Consider the following 24,507-nt stretch of genomic DNA (forward strand, 5'->3'; position numbering starts at 1 on the left):
AAAGGAAAAAACCTCAGGCCTTGTATCTCTCCTGGCTTATTCTAGATCCATATTAACACAAAGTGACTTCTTTGTCATACATTTACATTCCCACAGGATGCACTAATGCCATAAAATCCCAGATTAACTTATTTGGCTTAACTATTTTTGTGAGCTATGCTAATACGTAAGGGCACTTAGAACAGAGAAATAGGAAATCAACCCTTTTGGGAAGTAAGACCCAAAGGTAATAAAATCGAGTTAAGTATCAGCATAAAGAAGAGACCATGAGTGTGGCTAAGCCCATAGACAAGAAATTTCAGGAACTGAGGAAGCCACAAGACACAGCGCTGGTTTGGAGTTAGCTCTCTGTTGGAATCCTGACTTCCTCCTACTTGTATGTAGTTGAACAAGTTACTTAACCCCTCTGGTCTTCAACTCCTTGTCTTTAGAATTGAGATAATAGTATCTTACTCATAGACTTGAAGTTTATATTGAATACTAGTTAATATATGTAAAATGTCTTAGCATAGTGCTTGGAATATAGCAGGGCATTACTAAATAAATGTTATATCCTTCTCTCCTCTGTTCCCCTCACCCTCACTTATCTGCTCTACTAATCAGCAATCAGATTTTCCCTAATTCTACTCTATCAATGACTTCCTCTTTTACCCTCATCTAAGTAAATGAAAATGGCAAGATGACTATTCAGTCAATACTGACTTGGGGCTCCTGGCGGGTCAGTCAGTTAATTGTCCAGCTCTTGATTTCTGCTCAGGTCATGATCTCATGGTTTGTGAGATTGAGCCCCATGTTGGGCTCTGTGCTGACAGCATAGAGCCTGCTTGGGATTCTCTCTCTCCCTCCCTCTTTGCCTCTTTCCTGCTTGTGATCTCTCTCTCTTTCTCACAAAATAAACAAATGTTTAAAAAAATACTGACTTCACATCTGTTCTCTTATGGCACTGATGACTTACTTTTGTTTAATGCTTTTTAAAATTATGAGTTATAACACATACAGAGAAGTACATAGAACAGAAATGCTTAGTATCGTGAATCATGATAAAGTCCCAGCACTGCAGACATTTTATGTGTGTCCTTTTATAACCATGACCTCCTTGTTAAACTATCATATTAATCCTGATTTTTTTTTGTGTGGATCATTTTGGGTTTTCTACATACACAATATTTACAAATAGTAATAGTTTTGTTTCTTCCTTTTCAAATCTTACATTTTCATCTCTTTTTCTTACCTTACTGAGTTGGCTAGCATCTCCAATGTAATACTGAATACAAGTGTTTATAGTATATACCTTCCTGGTGTCAAGGGAAATCTTTCAACATTTTATCTTGATATATAATGTTTGTTGTAGCAATTTAAGAATAAACTTTACAAGGTAGGAAATTTTTCCTTCTATTGCTAGTTTGCTAAGTTTTTTTTCATGAATTTCTAGAGTTTTAAGTGCTTTTTCTGCATCGATTGAGAATGATTATATAATTTTTCTCAGTGTGTTAATTGATAAATTATATTGATTTTTACAATGTATGTTTTTTCTCTATTCCTGTTACAAAAACAACTTGCTTGTGATGTATTAGTATCATTTTGTATATTGCTAGATCAGCTTCTGTATGTTTTATTCAGGATTTTTGCATCTGCATTCATGAATCTGTTTGATGTATAATTTTCTTTTGTAGTACTATTGTTGACAGTTTGATTTTAAGGCTTATGCTAGCTTCCTAAAATGAGTAGGGAAGGATACACTTTTTTTATTTCTGGAAATAATTTTTAAGGTCAAAATTATTTCTTTTTTGAGTGGTATCACTAGTAAATAAGAATATTTGCGTTGAGTGTGTCCTTTTGGGGAGGATTTTTATATTTTTATTTATTTATTTTATCTATCTATCTATCTATCTATCTATCTATTTTATTTGAGAGAGATAAAGAGAGCACAAACTTGGGGGGAGGGGCAGAGAGAGAGAGAAAATCTTAAGTAGGTTCCATGCTCAGCATGAAGCCCAATGTGGGGTCCAATCCCGTGACCCTGGGATAATGACCTGAGTTGAAATCAAGAGTTGGACACTCAACTGACTAAGCCACCCAGGCACCCTGGAGGATTTTTAATTATTGATTTAATTTATTTAAACAATTACAACACTATTTCTTCTTGAGTCACTGTTGGTAAGATATACTTTTCTAGTCATTTGCTCATTTCATTCTTATGTTTAGTGGAATAAAGTTGCTCATATCCTCTTATTATCTTTTACATTTCTGTAGGATCAGAAAAAAGTCTGTTTCTTTATTCCTATTGATTTTTATTCCTGTTATTATTATTTATGCTTACTTTCTATGTGATCAGCCTTTTCTAAAAAAAATAATTTATCAATTTTAAAAGTCTTTTCAAAGAACCACACTGTTATATTATTTGTTCTTCCTTGTTACATCTATATTTTATATCTTAATAATTTACTCTTATTTTATTTTCTTCCTTTTACTTTATTTGGATTTATTTTGTTCATCTTTATCTAACAACTTGAGGCTGATGTTTGGCTAATTAATTTTTAGCTTTCTTTTTAAAAATGTATTCATTTAAAGCTGTGAACTTCTCTCTGAGTATCCCTTGCTTTAGCTGCATTATAGAAATCTTAATATTCAGTATTTCCATTACCATTCAACTTGAAATATTTCTTAATTTCTATTGTGACTTTTTCACTGAGTGAGGCGTTTTGCAGAAGTATATTTCTTAATTTGGAAATTTTAGGTATTTTCCCGTTATTTTTTTTGTAACTAATGTCCACCATAATTTCACTGTGGTATGAGAATATACTCTGTAGTTTTGATCCTGTGAAAATTTGCTGATACCTGTTCTATTGCCCAGCATACATTTAATATTTTTAAGATAAGCATACCTGTGACCTTTAAGAAGCTATAGTATTATGGAAACTTAATACAGACGTATGAATAATTGTAATAAGTAGTAGGAAATGATCATTAATGCTATAAAGGGAGCACAGATTAACTGTGACCACAGGAATGCTAAGGGAGCCATTTCTAGCTGGACACATCTAACAAGGCTTCATGGAGGTGCCACTGAAACCTAATTGTAATAAAAAAGAAAGCTCTAGGCGAAGGGTATTGTGGAGGAAAGACACAGATTGAAAACAGCAGGCTGTGTAGAGGAAATAGAGCCTAATTCTGTTTGGCCAGAGCATGGGATAAGTAAGCAAAAGGGAAAAAGTGGAAAAGATTTTGGAAAAGTAATTTGGTACGACTGGAGACGCATGGTACAGCAGGCCAAAGAATTAGGTTCTATTAGTAGGGAGCCATTGAATGTTGTAAGCAGGAAACTAACAGCTGTATTTTAAGTGATTAATCTGACAGCTATGTATAAGACTGCTCAGTAAATTTAGCCTAATAGTCTCCTATGCTTCTACACTTCCTAATATAACATTTATGATGCTATATTCTAATTTTTTTAATGTGGTTTTTTTTGTGTTTTGTTTTGTTTTGTTTTGAGAGAGAGAAAGACAGAGCATGAGCAGGGGAGAAGCAGAGACCGAGGGAGACACAGAATCTGAAGCAGGCTCCAGGCTCTGACCTGTCAGCACAGAGCCTGATGCGGGGCTCGAACTCATGAACTGTGAGATCATGACCTGAACCCATGACCTGAGCCAAAGTCGGATGCTTAACTGACTGAGCCACCCAGGTGCCCCTATGATGCTATATTTTAGAATAAGAGTCATTACCTGAGCTATAAGGAGGAGAGAAAGGGAATCAGTGTTCTTCACTGAGCATTGATTTTGTACCAAGCTCTGTAGTAGGCAGTTCACTATCTTAGTGCAGGTAGTTTTAAAATAATTTTTCATATAATCACAATAACCCTATGAAATACTAATGAGGAAAGTTTAATTACGTTCACCTCACTATATTTACTCAGGTAAGAGTGCACTAACAGGCTTTAGGATATTTTAAAAACAAGGGTTGAAATAACAAGGACTCACTCAGTAGCAAAGTTTAATTAACCAAATACCTTAGATGTTAAATAGTTTTTCAATTGAAACGGGGGGCATTTAAATTTAGATAATGTTTCTTTTTAAAATTTTAAATTTATTTACTTAAATTCAAGTTCGTTAACATACAGTGTAGTATTGGTTTTCAGAAGTAGAATCCAATGATTTATCACTTATAGGGAACACCCAAAGCTCATCCCAACATGTGCCCTCCTTAGTGCCCATCACCCATTTAGCCCATCCCCCCACCCAATATCCCTCCAGCAACCGCCAGTTTGTTCTCTGTATTTAAGCGTCTCTTATGGTTTGCCCGCCTCTTTGTTTTAATCTTATTTTTCCTTCCCTTTGCCTACATTCATCTGTTGTGTTTCTTAAATTCCACATATGAGTGATAATGTTTCTTGAATCATTTTTTGGATTAATACATTCTATAACAGTGTCTACACACACACACACACACACACACACAGATTACTCACCTGACAGTGCAGACTGGCGCTGAGTCCTCAAGCTGGTCTGCTCTGACAGCTCTATATTTTCATAGTCTAAGGATTCCTTGCTGTTTGGGTCAGACTGCTTCATTTTGTTAGAACCAGACTGACTAGGGTCTGAAGGTTCTTTACTGACCTCATCCTCTTGCACCAACATTGACCAATTCTGATCCACAAATAAAATTCTGTCTTTGGCTTCAGTATCTAGTCAGTTTAAAGAGACTCCATCAGACACAATGCTAGAAAAATCAACAATCATAAAACGGAAGAATGTTTTTGGTTCCCTCCACGCACTGTACCTGTTTGGTGTTTGGCCTCTTGGGTATTCATTTTCATGATGTATTTCTGCCTTATCTGTTTAGCAAATCTGGCAGGGTTGTCCCACGGTATGTTGGACATCTCAGAATCTGTTCCATACATCATCTCAGAAGGCATTAGTATGCCTTCTTCATTAACCTCAGAGAGTTTCAGGCTCTCAAAAGTAAACACTTTGAAGGCTCGTTCTACTTCATTCCAGCTCAAGACTTCTGTAAGAAAGCAAGAACTATATGCTGCTAGGAATGCTCTTATTACCACATGGTACAGGGCTGAAAGAGGGGCGCCCAGAGGGTCTGTCCACCACAATGACAAGGCAGTCATATCATGATGGGTGTTGACATGACTTTAAACATGGGCTCCACAGCTCTGCAACAAATGTCAATAGTGCATAATAATAAGAAAGCTGCACAATCAAGGTATAATCTATCAGGATAATGTTCACAAACTGCTTCATAGCTTAATCAGTATTAGGTGTATTAGTATTAATTCACATGGATTCTCCAGGGTACCATATTGATTGAATATGTTTAAAACTTATGATTTGTAAGCAAAAGCACCTTTGCCACTGTTATAATTTGAAACAAACAAACTACTCACTTGTGTCTAACATACACTGTTACATTCAGTAGGTTTTACTGACCCTTAGGGCTCAGAAAAGGCCTCTTTTCAGCCACTTGAACTGGTGGGTGAAAGTAATAATTGCACTTCAAAGGTTATCAGCTTTCAATTGGCCCTATCCATTTGTGCTTTTTTTTTTTAATGTTTTTATTTATTTTTGAGACAGAAAGAGACAGAGCATGAGCAGGGAAGGGGCAGAGAGAGAGGGAGACACAGAATCGGAAGCAGGCTCCAGGCTCTGAGCCATCAGTACAGAGCCCGATGCGAGGCTTGAACTCACAGACTGTGAGATCATGACGTGAGCCGAAGTCGGACGCTCAACCGACTGAGACACCCAGGCGTCCCTCCATTTGTGCTTTTATTCTCTTACAGTATTTATTTCATCTATCCACTTACTCACTTACCTGCTCACTCGTTTTGTTTTCTATGTATTAGGCTTTGTCATAGATGCCTCAGATTCAAAGAAAAGATTTGGTTCTTGCACTTTAGAAGTTCAAACTAGAGGGGTATGAGGTAGGTATTAGCAAATAATCATGGGATGCAATGAGGAAAAGTAAAATGATAGTGGCAGATCAATGATTCTGGGGTAACCTCCGCTTTTTCTCCAATAGAACTAAGGGCATATGTTTTTGGAGAAATCATGAGGAAATTCAGAAGAGAAACAGGGAAGGGGAAAAAGTTACAGAACTAAGGAAGGTTTGCTCATTCATTCATTTTGCAAATATCTTTTGAGCACATATTAGTGGGCAAGGAGTATAGTAAAAGCTGTGACCACAGCAGTAAACTAAGCAGTGAACTCCTGGTCTTATGGAGTATCCATTTTGGTGACTGGAAACAGGGTAAACAGAGAAGTGTATACCGTATCAGAGATGATAAGAAGGATAAAGCCAGATGAGGGGATAAAAAGTGACAGCGATTGGGGAGGGGCTATATATATATATACATATACATATATATATATATATATATATATATATATATATATATATGGTAGTCAGAGAAGTGGGAGAGCAAGTTCTGTGAATATCTATCTGGGAGAAAAAGTGATAGATGCAGGAGAAAGTGTAAGTGCAAAGACCCTGAGGCAGTGGGGTGACCAACATGTTCAAGGAATCACAGTGAGGCCAACGCAGATAGAATGGAGTGGAACAGTTAGAGCTTGACAGGTGATGAGCTCAAAATATGGATGGCAGAAGAGTCTAGATTGTACTTTGAGTGACACAGGTGGCCACTCGAGAATTTTGAGTTAAAGAGGCACATGGTCTGACTAACATTTTAGAAGGATGATTCCAGTTATTGCATGAAGCAAGCCTAGGTAAAAAGGTGAAAGGCTGTAGACCAACTGGAAAACTATTGAAATAGCCCAAGCGAGAGGCGATGGTGGACTGGGCTGGCATCATGGAGGGATGCGGTGGGATTGGTTGTGGGGCATAAGAAAAAAAGAGGAATCAGAAATGGTTGTGGAAGAAAATAGTTGCCATTTACTGAAATAAAGAAGACTGTGAAGGGAGAAATTTTGGGGAGTCAAGAGTTCGGTTTTGGATCTGGTAAGTATGAAGTGCTGAAGGAGGGAAGAGAAGAGGAGAAGCAAGGGTTTGGGATGAAACCCATAAGTGGGATGTGTGTGAAGTTGCAATGGTGGCAACAGACGCAAGAATTCTACGCTGCCGTGTAGGACGAGGTAGAGAGAGAATGGACTCATACCACAGGCAGAAGAGGAGGTGACGTGTGGCAGCACACAGGCAAAGGACAGATGTTCTCAGGAACATCAGGAAGAGAGTGATTATGTCAACAATGGTCTCCACATGCCCAGGCCAGCAGGCTATCCCCTGCTTTTCCATGAGGAGACGGCATGACAGTATTCAAAAGATTTTGGTTTTTTCTCTGTTATTAGGCTTACTTAATAGTTAAAGAAGAAATCGAGATGAAAATATTTCATGATTTGCTTAAGGGGACAAACTGAGGTGCTTTTTCTCTTCTCTGGGTCAAATGCTTTCTTGTCCAAGAAAGGTGTCTATGCCATTTCATATTCCTTTTTCTTTTTTTTTTTTTTTATTTTTTTAATGTTTATTTAGTTTCAAGAGAGACAGAGACAGAATGTGAGTGGGTTGGGGCAGAGGGAGAGGGAGACACAGAATCTGAAGCCAGCTCCAGGCTCCGAGCTGTCAGCACAGAGCCCGACGCGGGGTTCGAACTCACAAGCTGTGAGATCATGACCTGAGCAGAAGTCGGACACTCAACTGACTGAGCCATCCAGGAGCCCCTCATATTCCTTCTTATAAGTAGGAATCTATCTGCAGATTGCCTCAAGTGGAAATAAAGATTTTTAAGGAAATGATTGTATCTCAAATCTCAGTGAACTCTGCAATGAGAAGCTGATTTTAGATTCTCCAAATTACCTCCAAGAGCATAAAATGGCCCCTCCCCTTGCGAGAGGAGGTGAACCTGAATGGACACACTCTCAGCACCACACCGCCAGGGGGCTCCCTACTCAGCGCTTTAACCTCAGATAGAGATCACCATGTCTTCTCCAATGATGCCAAGGAGGGGGACACGGGGTGGCGAGTGGGGAGAAGGAAGAAAGGAGCAGATTATTCTTGTCATGGAAACACGATGGAAAGAAAACCCAGTGTATCAAATTGAAGAATGTTATGCATCACAGCTATCACGCTATCGCTAATGACATTATCCAAGGTAAGAAAATCAAAATACCCACCTCAGTCTCTGAAAGGTCTTTAAGTAATCAAAATACTTTTTGCAAATAGGAGTGTAATCTTAAGAAGCACATATGACCATAAATGAATGAGTTTAAGCTAAGACAAAGAACGTACTCACCATTTGTACAGAAGTGCATGAGCTCATGAATTGTAGCTAGACGCTTAGTGCTGTTCCATGGCGGGGGCAGAGGGAATTTAAGGAATTCCCACAGTGGCAACTTGGACTGCATCTCCTGCTCAATTTGAACTGGGTCAAAATTCTTTTGGTCCTGATGAAAAAGCGCAACATGACAGAAGACATTAGAGTAAGCTGTCAAGTGCCTTATGCATATGGAGAAGGCAAAACCTGATACCTTCGCTCTCATTATTTGGGAACAGGGGAAATCAATGGTAATTGGGGAAGACAAAGTGTTGGTATTTTGCTGAAGGTCAAAAAAGCTCGTTCTCACTTTGCCAGAGGTTCCTGGTGCACAGAAATGATGGATTCTTCACTCGCTGTGACAAACTGCCAAAGTCTCATATATATTCATCTCTCCCTTCTGGGATTCTTCTTTGGCCTTCACTAGTTTTTCACATTAGTAAGATATTTAAAGCCAGGAACTAGAAGGTTTTAATGCGAATTTGGTGTACTCAAATCAGTTTTTTAAAACGTTTACGTATTTGAGAGAGAGGCAGAATGCAAGTGGGGCAGGGGCAGAGAGAGAGAGAGAGAGAGAGAGAGAGAGAGAATCCCACGCAGGCTCTGCTGCACTGTCAGTGCAGAGCCTGATGCAGGGCTCAAACTCATGAACTGCGAGATCATAACCTCAGCTGAATTCAGACACTTAACCGACTAAGCCATCCAGGTGCCCCAGTGTACTCACAATCAATTTAATGGCTAATTGGACCCTTATATTTAGGCAAGTTTTCTTTGCTCCTTTATGTGTCTCTATTTTCAGAGGTCTCACTTTGCAAGCCCTTTGAATGTTACTTTTAATTAGCATTGGTAAAACTAACTGCAATTTCTTCAACTGAATAATTACAAATGGGCTTTCTTGCATCCCTTCTCCTCTGGGTAATCCAGTTTTATTACCTTCAGTGCGTACTTCTTGTGGGCATGTGCATCATGATAGTTCAATAGGAGAGGGCCTTTGGGCACTGCTCTGCTTTCATGTTCTTCTTCGGATAAGAATATTTCATGGAGATTCTATTCAAATTGAAATACATTGACTTAAAAAGAGAATCTGTACTTTTTCAAAGCATGCAAACTCTTTGGATATCTCATGCCATCTGACCTTTTGCTCCCTCTCCGTGAGACAGAGAGAGGGCAGGATGGACACAATATGAGCTGCGATTCTGTGGTCCAACCCATCTGTTCTGGGAGGTGGCTGCACCAGACTGGGTGGGACAAGGTCTTCTTCAGTTGCCACAACCTGTTAAAATGAACAGGTGGGAGGATTCGGTTTACGGATACAGTAAAAATGAGGCGGTTCCTACCAGTAAAGTACAGTGATGACACAAAGTGGCAATGTAACTACCAGTGGTTACCAAAACAAAAGGGAAAGTGTTTCTAATCCAGGCACAAAAGTAGATATAATTTTAATGTATGTATTAAAATAGATACCATGAAACGTAAATGGTAAATAGGAAAATTTACTATGGCAGGAGTCAAAATAACCATATAAGAATTTTTTTGTTTCTTAATGATTTGCTCTTTCTCTTAAAGCACTCAAAACTGCTCACATACCCTTTGGGTTCGAGAAGTATTTATTGAGTGCCTATGATATGCCAAGCACTGTACGGGGCAGCTTCTCAGCCATTATCTCATTTAAGCACCACAGCAACATTGTGGAGTAGGTATTTTCTTCATTTTACAGAGGAAGAGCTAGGGTGAGTGAAGTTAGTGACTGGTGCAAGCCCAAGGCTACTGAGTGGGAAGAACTGGGTTCAAGTCAAGTCCTCATTCCTTCTTCAAGATAATGACAGATGGTGAGATCAGTCAAGGGTAATAGTCTCCTTTATATGGGGAAACTGAGGTCTAGAAAGATTAAATGGCCTGTTCAATTTTACATGGTAAACAAAAGGAGTTGAGATGTAATCAAGGTAGGCACCTAAATTACAACTTTTCGTGTCACCTTAAATCCTGCAATCATCCTCTGTGATTTCACATCCTTTTATACAGTTTCTCTACCTTGGAAATTAAGACATTTGAATTAGACAGTTACTTGTTGTGGGTTCTGTTTTGTGCAATGGAGAATGTTTAGCCGTATCCCTGGCCTGTACCCATTTGATGCCAGTAGCATCCCCTGTAATTGTGATAACCCAAATATCTCCAGAGAAATGTCCCCTAGGAGGCAAAATCAGCCGCTGCTGAAAACCACTGCTATAGATGGATAACAAAATAGCCTCATATCCATCACCTTTTGTCAACTCCTTACTTTCAAAAGAGCCACTCATGTCTCCACTTTCTACCTTCGATTGTCTCTTGGACCCGCTCCAATCACAAAAGACCACTCAAAACCATTCTACCTCTGAAATGTCAACCTCTAATATTCTGTCTTGGAAAATTCTATCCCATTCCTCCTATAGTTCACCTTTTTGTCATCCCATTATTAAGTATTTTTTCAGTCAACATGTATTATGATTGGGTGCCTTCCTGTGTGAGGAATTGAGGTCATTTGCTGGTGCCTGAAATATAGCAGGTGGTTAATACATGTTTGTTGCTTTGGATTGAGTTGAATAAAATAAGAAAGACTAAGATAAATAAAGTGATGATACTGCAAGCTCTAGAGGGCTTTTCAGCTTTTTATTAATAATTTATTAATATAATAAAACTACTGGTCTTCCAGAAACATAATGGGGTAATGAAAGGCAACTGTGAGTGTGCTTATCTAAGCAGTCAACATACATAAAATGTATCTTGGAGGTAAAAGATGATGGAATCTGAGAAGGACTTTAAAATAAACATTTGAATATTCAGAAGGGTATAGGGATATGTTACATCCATGCTCTAAGGACAATAACAAGCAGTTGTAAAAAGAAATTGGAGAATTTATAAATTAAAAACATTTACCCTCGAGAAAAAACTTCAATAGCAGACTGGACTCCACTGAAGAATGAATTAGTTGGAAGTGAAGCTGGAATTTCCCAAGAAGATAAAATTTATAGAAAATTTAAAAGACAAGGAGGAAAAACCAGAAGTTCCAACATCCATCTAATAAATGGATAAACTAATAGAAAAAATAATATTTGAGGATATATGTATTTATTTATTAAATGTTTTATTTACGTTTGAGGTGGGGGAGGGGCAGAGAGAGGGAGACAGAGAATCCCAAGCAGGATCCATGCCATCGGTGCAGAGCCTGACACAGGGCTCCATCTCACAATGATCATGACCTGAGCTGAAATCCAGAGTCAGATGCTCAACCAACTCAGCCACCTAGATACCCTGAGGATAGATTTAATTCAGCAAACACATATTCAGTGTCTGCTGTGGGTTAGATGTGGTTATTGTGTGCTGGGTATATGGCGGTGAACAAGATTAGAGTTAGGTCCCTGCTTGCATGGAGCTTATATTCTAGTGAGGGGAGGTAGGTAAGACACAAAGCAGGTAAGTTATTTTAAGAAGAGCAGTTGTTGATAAGAGGATTAAACAAAGTGATGTGGTAACAAGCACTCTGTGTTGTCAGGGGATTCCTTTAGATCAGGTGGTGGGAGAAAGACTATGGAATGTCATTTCCACTGGGGAGTGAATGACAAGGAATATCCACCCTTTTGCAGACATGAGGGTCAAAAACTTTCTAGGAAGAGGAGTTGGAGTAAAAAGCTAAGGTGGAATTAAATAGTGTATCTGACGAAAGCCCAGAAAGCCTATGTGGATGATGAGGGGGGGTTTGTGGTGGGGGTGGGGGCAGGAGATGAGATGACAGATCAGGCCAGAACCGTGTTTTTAGGGCTTTATGGGCCAGTGTAAGGAATTTTTTATATTATTCAGAATGTAACGGGAAACCAGATTATACTCCTTTAGAGCATTAGTGACAACAATAAAACAAACAAAGCCATACCTGGACATACCTTGTGTTATGAATTATAAAGAGAAAACTCTAATAGCTGCCAGAAAGAAAAAACAGATTACCTACAAAGAAAACGTATCTGACTGACATCAGATTTATAAACAACATTAGAAGAAAGAAGACAAAAAGCGAAGCCATCAAAATACTTTTCCATTCAGATTGACTGGGTTTAAAAGCAATTTCTGATGCTGACCGCTGGACAAGTTACTTAACCTTTTTATGCCTCAGTTTCCTTATCTGTAAAATGGGGAACAAAAATAATTTCTGCTTCATAAGGTTGTTCTAAGGATTAAATGAGTTAATTCATAACAACTCTTTTCAAATACATCTAGAAAACTCACAAGAATTGACCACATATATCAGGTCACACAGGAAGTTCAGGAAATTAAAAAACATTTTTTAAGACCAGACCATCTTTACGGCCCATAACACAATAAAATTCGGAACTGACAGTAAACAATGGAAAATAAAAGATTTAGAACTGAATAGATTGAAAGCATCAAGATACAGCCAAAGAAATACTCAAAGGAAATGTGTAGCCTTAAGTAAAGCAAAAAGCCTGAAAATAAATGAAATAAGCTTTCAATTCAAATGAAATACAAAATAAAGAAAGTAGAAAGAAGGAAATAATAAAGATAAATGAAGAAATTAATTAAACAAAAAGTAAAATGAAAGTTGGTCAATGAAACAAAATGCTAGTACTTTGAAAAGACCAATACAATAGATATACCACTGACAACCACGATCAAGAAAACAGAGGAGTAAAATAAATAACATCAGTCATAGAAAAGGAACATAACCAGATGCAAAGGAAACTTAAAATGTGTGTAAGTGAACAAAGAACTTTATGTGATATTAAAAACACAAATAAAATGGGGACGTTTGTTAAAAAACACTAATGATCAAAATTGGCCTGAAAAAGAGAAAAACCTGATTAAACCTACAAGTATAAAAGAAATTTTAAAGACAAAGACCATTAACCACCTGTCTACCTCCTCTTTCTCATTCATTAAAATAACACTAGACACAGGAGGGAGGGGCCAAGATGGCAGAGCAGCATGGAAGGTTTTTGCTTCTCTCTTCCCTGAACAGAAGCTAGATCTATACCAAATCATCTTGCACAACTAGAAAACTAATCTGAGGATTTACAAAACAATCTGCATAACCTGAACCAGAGAACTAGGCACGTATGCAGCGCAGAGAGGTGAACTGGGGGAGAGAGAAGCCGCGGAGGGTAAGGAGCTGTTTTTGCTTGTGGAGAGAAGAGCAGACAGGGGGAGAGTATAGGAAAATCACTCCCCCCTAAAGCAGCTGGAGAGAAAGAGAAAGAGTGGAAACACCCATAAGGGTCTTAACAAGAAAGGGGGAAAGGAGAAAGGAGAAAGGAAAGGGTTTCAATGCCATTAGGACTCTATAAACAGGGGATCCGAGTCTGAAATTCCTCAGCTCCATACCTGGCAGTACTCTGGTGGGAAGGGCAAATCCCCAGGGGAAGACAGCAAGGTCCCAGGGGTCCTTGGGCCACACGGGGAGAGGTGGGTCTCCTGCTGGGAGGACATTTGGTAGAGGCAGTGTGGCAAAGGTTCCAGTGGACCCTGGAGAACAGCCATGTTTGCTGATGTTGGAACAAGGACATTAAGGGGCAGTGAAGCCTGGGGCCAGATGTGTGTTGTGATCTACCATAATCCCTGAAACGCTGCTGCTACGCAATCATGTGAACTTCTTCTGGGTCGGGCTAGCACCCAGTGGCAGTCTCTGGGCATCTACAGCAGTGCGGTCGCAGGAACGTTCCTGGGGATGGTCAGCACCTGGCCACTGCTTGGGGAGACCCTCCTCCAGAGGGGTGGAGTAGGTCAAAGCCATAGGGCCCTCAGAAGTGAGGGGTTTGGAAACACAGCTGCATCTGAGATAAAACTTGGGAGGGAGATGCTACCTGGCAGGCTGATGGCTTGGTTGCAGATGGTGTAGAAGCAGGGAGTGGACAGAAGCCAAAGACAAAGCAGGGGTGCTTGATTGCCAGTGGGCGAGAGCACATAATTCTGATACCAGAGACTAGGTAGTTGGGTGACGCCATTTTCACCTCTCCTGTACATGCACATACAGGCGTACTCGTGCATAACGATGCACCCCATTAAGCTAAGCAGCGCCATCTAGTGGAGAATTGAGCTGTTACACCAAGCCCTGTCCAACTGTGCCAACTACCCTCTGGAGAAACACCACAAGTCTCTCCGCCTGCTAAGTTTATGGGTTATAAAGTGCTTCATAGTTTGACTTCTGGGGGAACATGGATGTAACTTCAATTGTATTTCATTCTGTTCGCTGGTCCATCTATTCAAATTTTTTCTTTTTCTTTACTTATTCTTGAATATAGAAACAGAAAAAATTATTTTTATTTTCCGTTTTTATAAAAGATTTTTGTTTAATTTTTTTCTACTATATATTTTATTTTTTATAATATTTTTAAAATTGTAATTTACTTTCATCATTTCATTTTATCTATTTTATTGTATTCATTTTATAAAATTTTCAAACATTTTTTTTCCCTTTTCTTTTCTTTCCTTTTTTTCTCTATTCTATCAAGCTTCTTTCAACAACCAGACCAAAACACACCTAGGATCTAGCATCCTTTATTTGATTTTTTGTTTTTAATTTTTTAATTTTTATTTTTTCAATAAAATAAATTAATTCTTTAAATGTTAAAAATAATTTAATAAAATAATTAATACTTTTATTCCTCCAAAATGACAAAATAAAAGTATTCACCCCAAAATAAAGAATAGGAAGAAATGACAGCCAGGGACTTAATCAACACAGATACAAGCAAGATGTCTGAACCAGAATTTAGAATCATGATAATAAGAATACTAGCTGGGGTTGAAAAAAACATAGAATCTCTTTTTGCAGAGATTTAAAAAAAAGTAAAATCTAGTCAGGACGAAATTAAAAATGCTATAACTGAGATGCAATCTCAAATGGATGCCATGGCAGCAAGGATGGATGAAACAGAGCAGTGAGTCAGCGATACAGAGGACAAACTTATGGAGAATAATGAATCAGAAAAAAAAAAAAAAAAGAGGGAAGCTAAGGCAAAAGAGCACAACAAAAGAATTAGAGAACTCAGTGACTCATTAAAAATGAATAACATCCGAATAATAGGGGTCCAAGAAGATGGAGGAAAGAAAAAAAGAGTAGAAGAGAACTCCCATTCAACTCCCATTCAACAAAAACAAAAACCGACCATCAACAAGGCATATCATAGTCAAATTCACAAAATACACAGACAAGGAAAGAATCATGAAAGCAACAAGAGAAAAAAAGTCCTTAACCTTGGCAGGCCAGAGGGATGGCAGGATATATTCAGTGTGCTGAATTGGAAAGATATGCAGCCAAGAATTCTTTATCCAGCACAGCTTCATTCAAAATAGAAGGAAAGATAAAAAGTTTCTGAGACAAACAAAAACTAAAGGAGTTTGTGACCACTAAACCAGCCCTGCAAGAAATTTTAAGGGTCACTCAGGGAGAAAAGACCAACAGCAACAAAGAGTAGAAAGGACCAGAGAACACCACCAGAAACTCTACAGGCAACACAATAGCAATAAATTCATATATTTCAGTGTTCACTCTAAACGTCAATGGACTAAATGCTCCAATCAAAAGACATAGGGTAACAGAATGGATAAGAAAACAAGATCCATCTGTATGCTGTTTACAAGAGATCCGTTTTAGACCTAAAGACAACTCCAAATTGAAAGTAAGGGATGGGGAACCATCTATCATGCTAATGGTCATCAAAAGAAAGCCAGAGTAGCCATACTTATATCAGACAATCTAGATTTTAAAATAAAGACTATAACAAGAGGTGACGAAGGGCATTATGTCATAATTAAGGGGTATATCCATCAAGAAGACCTTATAATTGTAAACATTTATGCCCCCAACGTTAAACACCCAAATATATAAATCAATTAATCACAAACATATAGAAACTCATTGATAATAATACCATAATAGTAGGGGACTTCAACACCCCACTTATGTCAAGGGACAGATCATCTAAACAGAAAATCAACAAGGAAACAATGACTTTGAATGACACACTGGATTGGATGGACTTAACAGATGTATTCAGAACATTTCATCTTAAAGCAGCAGAATACACATTCTTCTTAAGTGCACATGGAACTTTCCCCAGAGTAGATCAAATACTGGGACACAAATCAGCCTTCAAAAAGTACAAGAAGACTGAGATCACACTGTGCATATTTTCAGACCACAATGCTACAAAACTTGAAATCAACCACAAGAAAAAATTGGGAAAGACAACAAACGCTTGAAGACTAAAGAACATCCTACTAAAGAATGAATGGGCTAAGCAAGAAATCAAAGAGGAAATTAAAAAGTACATGGAAACCAATGAAAATGATAACACCACAGCCCAAAATTTCTGGATGCAGCAAAGGTGGTCATAAGAGGGAAGTATATAGCAATCCGGCCTTCCTAAAGAAGGAAGAAAGGTCTCAGATACACAACATAACCTTACACCTTAAAGAGCTGGAAAAAGAACAGCAAATAAAACCCAAAACTAGCAGAAGACAGGAAATAATAAGGATTAGAGCAGAAATCAATGCTATCGAAATTAAAACAAAACAAACAGTATAACAGATCAAGGAAAACAGGAGCTGGTTCTTTGAAAGAATTAACAAAATTGATAAACTCTAGCCACTATGATCAAAAAGAAAAAGGAAAGGACACAAATAAATAAAATCGAGAATGAAAGAGGAGAGATCACAACCAACACTGCAGAAATACAAACAATAATAAGAGAATATTATGAGCAATTATATGTCAATAAATTGGGCAATCTGGAAGAAATGGAAAAATTCCTAGAAACATGTAAACCACCAAAACTGAAACAAGAAGAAATAGAAAATTTGAACAGACCCATAACCAGTAAAGAAATTGAATTAGTAATCAACAATCTCCCAAAAAAACAAGAGTCCAGTGCCGGCGGGCTTTCCAGGGGAACTCTACAGAACATTTAAAGAAGAGTTAACACCTATTCTTTTGAAGTTGTTACAAAAAATAGAAATGGAAGGAAAACTTCCAAATTCATTCTATGAAGCCAGCATTACCTTGATTCCAAAACCAGACAACGACCCCACTAAATAGGAGAACTATAGACCAATTTCCCTGATGAACGTGGATGCAAAAATCCTCAACAAGATACTAGCCAACAATACATTAAAATAATTAGTCACCATGACCAAGTGGGATTTATACCTGGGATGCAGGGCTGGATCAATATCCACAAAACAATCAATGTGAGACATCACGTCAATAAAAGAAAGGACAAGAACCACATGATCCTCTCAATAGATGCAGAGAAAGCATTTGACAAAATACAGCATCCTTTCTTGATAAAAACCCTCAAGAAAGTAGGGATAGAAGGATCATACCTCAAGATCATAAAAACCATATATGAAAGACCCACTGCTAAATCATCTTCAATGGGGAAAAACTGAGAGCTTTCCTCCTAAGGTCGGGAGCACCACAGGGATGTCCACTTTCCCCACTGTTATCCAACATAGTATTGGAAGTCCTAGCGTCAGCAACCAAAGGAATAAAAGCATCCAAATCAGCAAGGTCAAACTTACACTCTTTGCAGATGACATGATATTCTATAGGGAAAACCCAAAAGATTCCACCAAAAAACTGCTAGAACTGATCCATGAATTCAGCAAAGTTGCAGGATATAAAACCAATGCAGAGAAATCAGTTGCATTTCTATACACCAATTATGAAGCAACAAAAAGAGAAGTCAAGGAAGCTATCCCATTTACAATTGCAGCCAAACCCATAAAATATCTAGGAATAAACTTAACCAAAGAGTTGAAAAATCTATTCACAGAAAACTATAGAAAGCTTATGAAAGAAATTAAAGAAGACAAACAAAAAAATGGAAAAATATTCCATGCTCAGGGATTGGAAGAACAAATATTGTTAAAATGTCAATACTACCCAAAGCAATCTACATATTCAATGCTATCCCAATCACAACAACACCAGCATTCTTTACAGAGTTGGAACAATCCTAAAGTTTGTATGGAACCAGAAAAGACCCTGAATAGTCAAAGCAATCCTGAAAAAGAAAACCAAAGCTGGAGGCATCAGAATCCTGGACTTCAAGATGCACTACAAAGCTGTAATCATCAAGACAGTATGGTTCTGGCACAAAAAAAAAACCAGACTCTTAGATCAACGGGACACAATAGAGAACCCAGAAGTGGAGCCACAAACGTATGGCCAACTAATCTTTGACAAAGCAGGAAAGAATATCCAATTGAATAAAGACAGTCTCTTCAGCAAATTGTGCTGGGAAAACTGGACAGTGACATGCATAAAAGTGAACCTGGACCACTTTCTTATACCATACACAGGAAATAAACTCAAAATGGATGAAAGATCTAAATGTAAGATAGGAAGCCAGCAAAATCCTAGAGTCAGGCAAACACCCCTTTGTCCTTGGCCGCAGCAACTTCTTACTCAACATGTCTCTGGAGGCAAGGGAAACAAAAGCAAAAATGAACTATTGGGGCCTCATCAAGATAAAGACCTTCTGCACAGTAAAGGAAACAATCAGCAAAACTTGAAGGCAACCAACAGAATGGGAGAAGATATTTGTAAATGACATATCAGATAAAGCGTTAGTATCCAAAATCTATAAAGAACTTATCAAACTCAACACCCAAAAACCAAATAATCCAGTGAAAAAATGGGAAAAAGACATGAACAGACACCTTTCCAAAGAAGACATCCATATGGCTAACAGATACATGAAAAAAATGCTCAACATCACTCATCATCTGGGAAATACAAATTAAAACCACAATGAGGGGCGCCTCGGTGGCTCAGTTGGTTAAGTGTCTGACTTCAGCTCAGGTCATGATTTCATGCTTCGTGGGTTTGAGCCCTGTGTCGGGCTCTGTGCTGACAGCTCAGAGCCTGGAGCCTGCTTTAGATTCTGTGTCTCCCTCTCTCTCTGCCCCTCCCCAGCTCATGCTCTGTCTCTCTCTCAAAAATAAATAAACATTAAAAAAAAACACAATGAGATACCACCTCACACCAGTCAGAATGGCTAAAATTAACAACTCGGGCAACAACAGATATTGGCAAGGATGTGGAGAAAGAGGATCCCTTTTGCACTGCAGATGGGAATGCAAACTGGTGCAGCTACTCTGGAAAACAGTATGGAGCTTCCTCAAAGAGTTAGAAATAAAACTACCCTACAACCCAGCAATTGCACTACTAGGTATTTACCCAAGGGATACAGGTGTGCTATTTCAAAGTGGCAGATGCACCCTAATGTTTATAGCAGTGCTATCGACAATAGCCAAAGTATGGAAAGAGCCCATGTCCATCGATGGATGAATGGATAAAGATGTGGGGTGTATATATATATATATATATATATATATATATATATATATATATATGCAATGGAGTATTACTCTGCAATCAAAAAGAAAGAAATCTTGCCATTTGCAATTACGTGGATGGAACTGGAGGGTATTATGCTATGCGAAACTGGTCAGTACGAGAAAGACAAACATAATATGACTCCGTTCATATGTGGAATTTAAGATACAAAACAGATGAACATAAGAGAAGGGAAGCAAAAATAATATAAAACAGGGAGGGAGATAAAACATAAGAGACTCTTAAATACAGAGAACAAACTTTGGGTTGTTGGAGGGGTTGTGGGTGAGGGGATGGGCTAAATGGGTAAGGGGCATTAAGGAAGACACTTGTCGGGATGAGCACTGGGTGTTATATACATAGGGGATGAGTCATTGGAACCTATTCCTGAAATCATTATTGCACTATACGCTAACTAACTTGGATGTAAATTTAAAAATAAATTTAAAAGTGACAGAAGACACAGATAGTTTCAAGGCCATGTCTGCTGAAACTTCAGGGAATGATATATAAATTGTTCCAGAATATTACAAAAGAAAGGATATTAAAACAGATGGCCAAAGCAAACTTCAGTTTTATCTAAAATGTTCTAATCTTTATAAAGGAGAATGCACTCAGGTATTATGTGTATAGTTTTAAAATAGTTGAAACCCCAAACAAAGAGAGTTGAAGTGACTGACAAGGTGACCCACTTGGGAAAAAAGCCTCGGCGTATACCCACCTACCTGTTCCAGCATACAGTGCAGTATCAGGGGCACAGAAATGAATTCTTCTGGAATTGGATTCAGCAAGTCATTGTAATATCTCATGTCTACTTCAGTTGTGAAGACGAAAGCTACTGTAAAATATACAATATGTCATTGCTCGCTTAAGATGTGTTCTCCATTTCTTCCATCAAAATTTGATCCATAAATTCAAACTATGACCATGCACTAATAAATGCAGGATGTTTAGGTGGAGGGATGTCTGAAGGCAATATGGAGGCTAGTCAGTATTCCTTAAAGCCCCAGCTCACAATGTTGGTTTTCAGGTTTCATACATGCCTGATGGTGGGGCTTGGGGTTCCTCATACTGTGCTTTCTTCTTGCCAGGGGTTGGAGCAACAGGTTGTGGAGCCTAAAAGAAGTATTCAAAAGAAATGACTGAGGTATCCAGCTGAGAGATTCTTTCGTCAAATGCTGGCGTGATGGGGTCTGACGGGATTCTGAGATTGTATAATTACGTTCACACCACAAAACCATTGGCTAATATTAGGATCAAATGAAAGGGTTTTGTCTGAGGGAGGGAAGAAGTTAATGGTTAATGGACATTTTTCAATTTTCCCTAACAGAGCCCAATGAGCAATTGCCAGGAAAGGGATGGGGAGACAGGGCACTGGTCCCTGGGTGACTCAGAATCACGCCACGCTCCCTTTTAAACTCCATCAGTGGTCCCCCATAACCTTCAGGGTACAACCCAAACTCTCTAACTCAGCACCAGAGGGCATCCTCCTCCTGTCTCTTTAGTAGGAGTTCGTGTTGTTCTCCATTTTGCACATACTACCTGGGAGCACCTACCAGGTAGTATGGTGGTCCTGGCTTGTGACCTACCCTGTGGTCCTGGCTTGTGAGCTAATACTTCTTTCCTTTGGCCCTATATGTGTGTACATCTTTGCCCCTTTCTTGAGAATACCTTTCTGTCCCTTCCCCCATCAGGCTTTCCTGTAGACAGTTCATACGCAGCCTTCGCCCACATCACTTACCCTGCTGGGTGAGGCTTTCCCGACTCCTCCCTCTCCCCTTGCTGCTCCTCTCAAGATCAGGTTGGGTGCCATGTTTTAGTGTTTCTACCGCAGCCCAAGCTGTTCTCACAGCGCTCATCATGCTCTGTTGAAACCACTGTTAACGTGACTGCCATCCTCCTTAAAAGTCAACCTCAATAAGGAGGACAGGGGATGAGTCTTGGTCATTATTTTAGGTGCTAAATAAACAATGTGATTAACTTATCAATATCCCTCTTTGTTTCAGGTGTTAATTATTGTGCCAGGGGCTAAAAGTGAGTGCAGGTGTTAGGCAGCTTCATAAAGTCCTGACCACATAGGTGTCCTTTAGACTGTGTTTGGGGAGCTCTCCTTGTTCCCACTCTTACCTCTTAAATCCCAGAAGGCCATATTTCCTTCCTACAAGTATTTATGCAATTTTTCCTTCATACGTTTTACAAATGTGACAATTAAGTTGTTCAGTTCATCATTCAGCCCGCTGAAGACATTCCAGGATGTGCCTACCTCAGTAACTGACATGGCTTCCAAGAGAGGTTTCTCACTAACCACTTGTGGAATATTTATAAGCTGCATGCTTTCCAAATAGTGTTGGTGTTGCCTCTTCCAATCCAGGGTGTCATACATCAAACAGGCAACATTTTCAAAAATTTCAGTACCCAATTCCAGCTACAGGTGAGAGAATTAATGATAGTTAATTATTAGCTTTTTGTTGTTGGAATTGATGTATGGTTTGTTTCTCTCTTAACAACTAAACCAAGCACATCCCCAAACCACTGAATACCAGCCATGGTGAGTGAGTCTTTATTTGTTGAACCCTTCTTGTCCGTCTTGTTCACCATAATGTGGAATGTTCCCTTTGGAGGGCCTTATGTCTAATACTGTAAGAATCTAATTAATGCTTCAACTAAGTGAAAAACACCCTGTTCATCAGTTTCTGTGACATGGCCCATTCTCTGATGTCTCAGTTTCTAAAACACCATATTGGATAGGTAACTTCAATATCTGTTCTGTGCTACCTTCAGGGGGAAAAAACCCTAAGAAATAGATAGTCCACAGTTTCTGTATATAATACCCATAAGTTTTGTTATTTAGAAAGCAAGCAAGCAAGTAATAGATCAGATACCCCTATTACCTGGGCTTTCGTTTCCAGAACTGGAAAAGCACTGTTATCACTAGGTGTGCCTACCTGAAAACAAAGAAGAATTAAGTGGGCTCATCTTAGCTCTGAGTTACAGAGGTAAGGTAGAATGAGATAACTCCTTGGGGGGCTAGTGAATCACAGTCTGGCGGGAGTCCAGAGAAGTGCTGAGTTCTGCCCATCTTCAAGGCAGCGTTGCCAGTCTGGGATTCACATGCCTACTGTAGGACTGAACATTCTTCAGTTAAGCTTCAACATGCTACTCTTTGCCTAAATTCTGGCACAGAAACACAGTTTTTGCTTGTGTTTATAAGAAATATGGTAAGACTTCTGCCTGATGATCCCTTACCTTAACTAGCTAATTCATTTTTAAATAAAACAGCAAATCGCATGCTAAAAGCCAGAAAATTATGTCAGCAGCCCAGGCCTTAACTTGAGATGTTGCAGATGTCTTACGTGAGCAGTTAGCACTTCTTGACGGGCATTTATTTGATGTAAAGCTTTCGTTACCTTGGTTCAGCAGAAATATAGCTGACTTGTTTGCAGACAAAGGTACTAATGCTTTCCTTCTTCCAGAGAGGAAGAAGACTCGTTGGCTGGCTTGTGCTTTGGATATGAGGCCATTACCAACTTACACATATAGCTGAGTGTGTGACATCATGTGTCCATACCATGTATTTAGTCTATTTCTATAAGAAGTAGATTTATTACTCTTAGGTTTCTCAGGTGATCCAAACTTTAATGTGAACATTGTCCTTCGATATGAAACCTTTCTTTTTGAACCCAAGTCCATTACCAAACCGTTTTCAAGGCTCTCTTTCTCTATCATCCTCAATACTGGGTCATTCAGCCAGTACAAATGGTACCTTATAAAGGCATGTTTGGACTCTAAAAAAACTACCGCAATTGGACCCAGACCACAGCTCTGGCATGAAGAAGATATTCAATAAATACTTGCAAACTGATTGATAGGAAATCAGTGTGTCCAGCTGGGCACCCTAGCCATAAGTGGCTCTCTAGACAACCGAATATTTTCATTCCTGACTGTTCCTTTCAAGGCCTGACTAGACATCCTCGGTGTTAACGTTCTAGTTCTGAGGTCAGGAGTGTTCTAGTATTTCAACTGAGATGATACTATTTTTTTTTAACATAAAAATTTCTGAACTTTAATTGCCATTTAAATTCTCCTACTCTATGTTTTAAAGAAGTAAAATAGTCTGTTCATTTTGTTTAAAAATGGAGGGATTAAAATCTTCTAATGAACAGAAAATTGTGGACACTGGAGGAGGAAGCAGGGTTCTGGGTCTTTTGAAGCTGTGATTAGGTGCCTTGGTGTTTACATCTATGTGCTGAAGATCAATGGAATGTACTCTACCTTGGGTTCAGTACATTTCAGCTCTTCTCAGTCTATGCCTGGAGGGTGAAGAAATCACAAAGAAGAAAGCCCTAACTAGAGCAAGAGTGAAAGACATGTGGTCTGAGGCTGCCTTGGAAGACGCTTTTTACTGCCTCCTCTGAATTATGGCTCAGGAATTATATCTCCTACACCTGATTGAACCAAAAATGTATGCAAGTTCTTGAGAGGTTATGCAGCCAGGATGTGGCCCAGATGACAGGAAGATTATTTCTCCAACATAAATTTGTAGATGTGGGTTTTTGTTAGGCATAGATTTTATGTTCTTAGGAGAAGAAAGGGTCTATTGGAGAGAGAGAGTAGGAAGCTGGCTTTGGGGTGGGGTTTCATGGATATCTAGAGACATAGCTTCTTCCCCAAACATATCTCATACTTGTTGGGTATAATCCAGAATTCCCATAAAATAGGAGGGAATGTTCATAGTATTACATTACTTGGAATGCCAATATCTCCAGGGTAGAGAAGTATATTGACCAAATTTGGCATGAAACAGTACAGGACAGAGGGCAGTGGATTCTTTTCTGAACTCAGGTTTAGG

At 38.8% G+C, this 24,507-nt stretch overlaps 1 protein-coding gene across 3 annotated transcripts in view; it reads right to left on the minus strand.

The window, feature by feature from the left end:
- SPAG17 (sperm associated antigen 17) overlaps positions 1 to 24,507 on the minus strand; it is a 239,686-nt gene that overhangs the window by 132,652 nt on the left and 82,527 nt on the right. For all 3 annotated transcript variants that reach the window (XM_045478817.1, XM_045478815.1, XM_045478816.1), the window contains exons 8-15: positions 21,922 to 22,083; positions 20,702 to 20,774; positions 20,384 to 20,496; positions 9,405 to 9,542; positions 9,203 to 9,316; positions 8,249 to 8,399; positions 4,777 to 5,004; positions 4,466 to 4,681 (exon numbers count right to left, since the gene is read on the minus strand). In XM_045478817.1, the coding sequence (XP_045334773.1) occupies positions 4,466 to 4,681; positions 4,777 to 5,004; positions 8,249 to 8,399; positions 9,203 to 9,316; positions 9,405 to 9,542; positions 20,384 to 20,496; positions 20,702 to 20,774; positions 21,922 to 22,083 (1,195 nt within the window). The remainder of the gene's footprint in view (positions 1 to 4,465; positions 4,682 to 4,776; positions 5,005 to 8,248; positions 8,400 to 9,202; positions 9,317 to 9,404; positions 9,543 to 20,383; positions 20,497 to 20,701; positions 20,775 to 21,921; positions 22,084 to 24,507) is intronic.

The sequence above is a fragment of the Leopardus geoffroyi genome, chromosome C1 (assembly GCF_018350155.1).
Source record: "Leopardus geoffroyi isolate Oge1 chromosome C1, O.geoffroyi_Oge1_pat1.0, whole genome shotgun sequence".
Taxonomy (NCBI): domain Eukaryota; kingdom Metazoa; phylum Chordata; class Mammalia; order Carnivora; family Felidae; genus Leopardus; species Leopardus geoffroyi.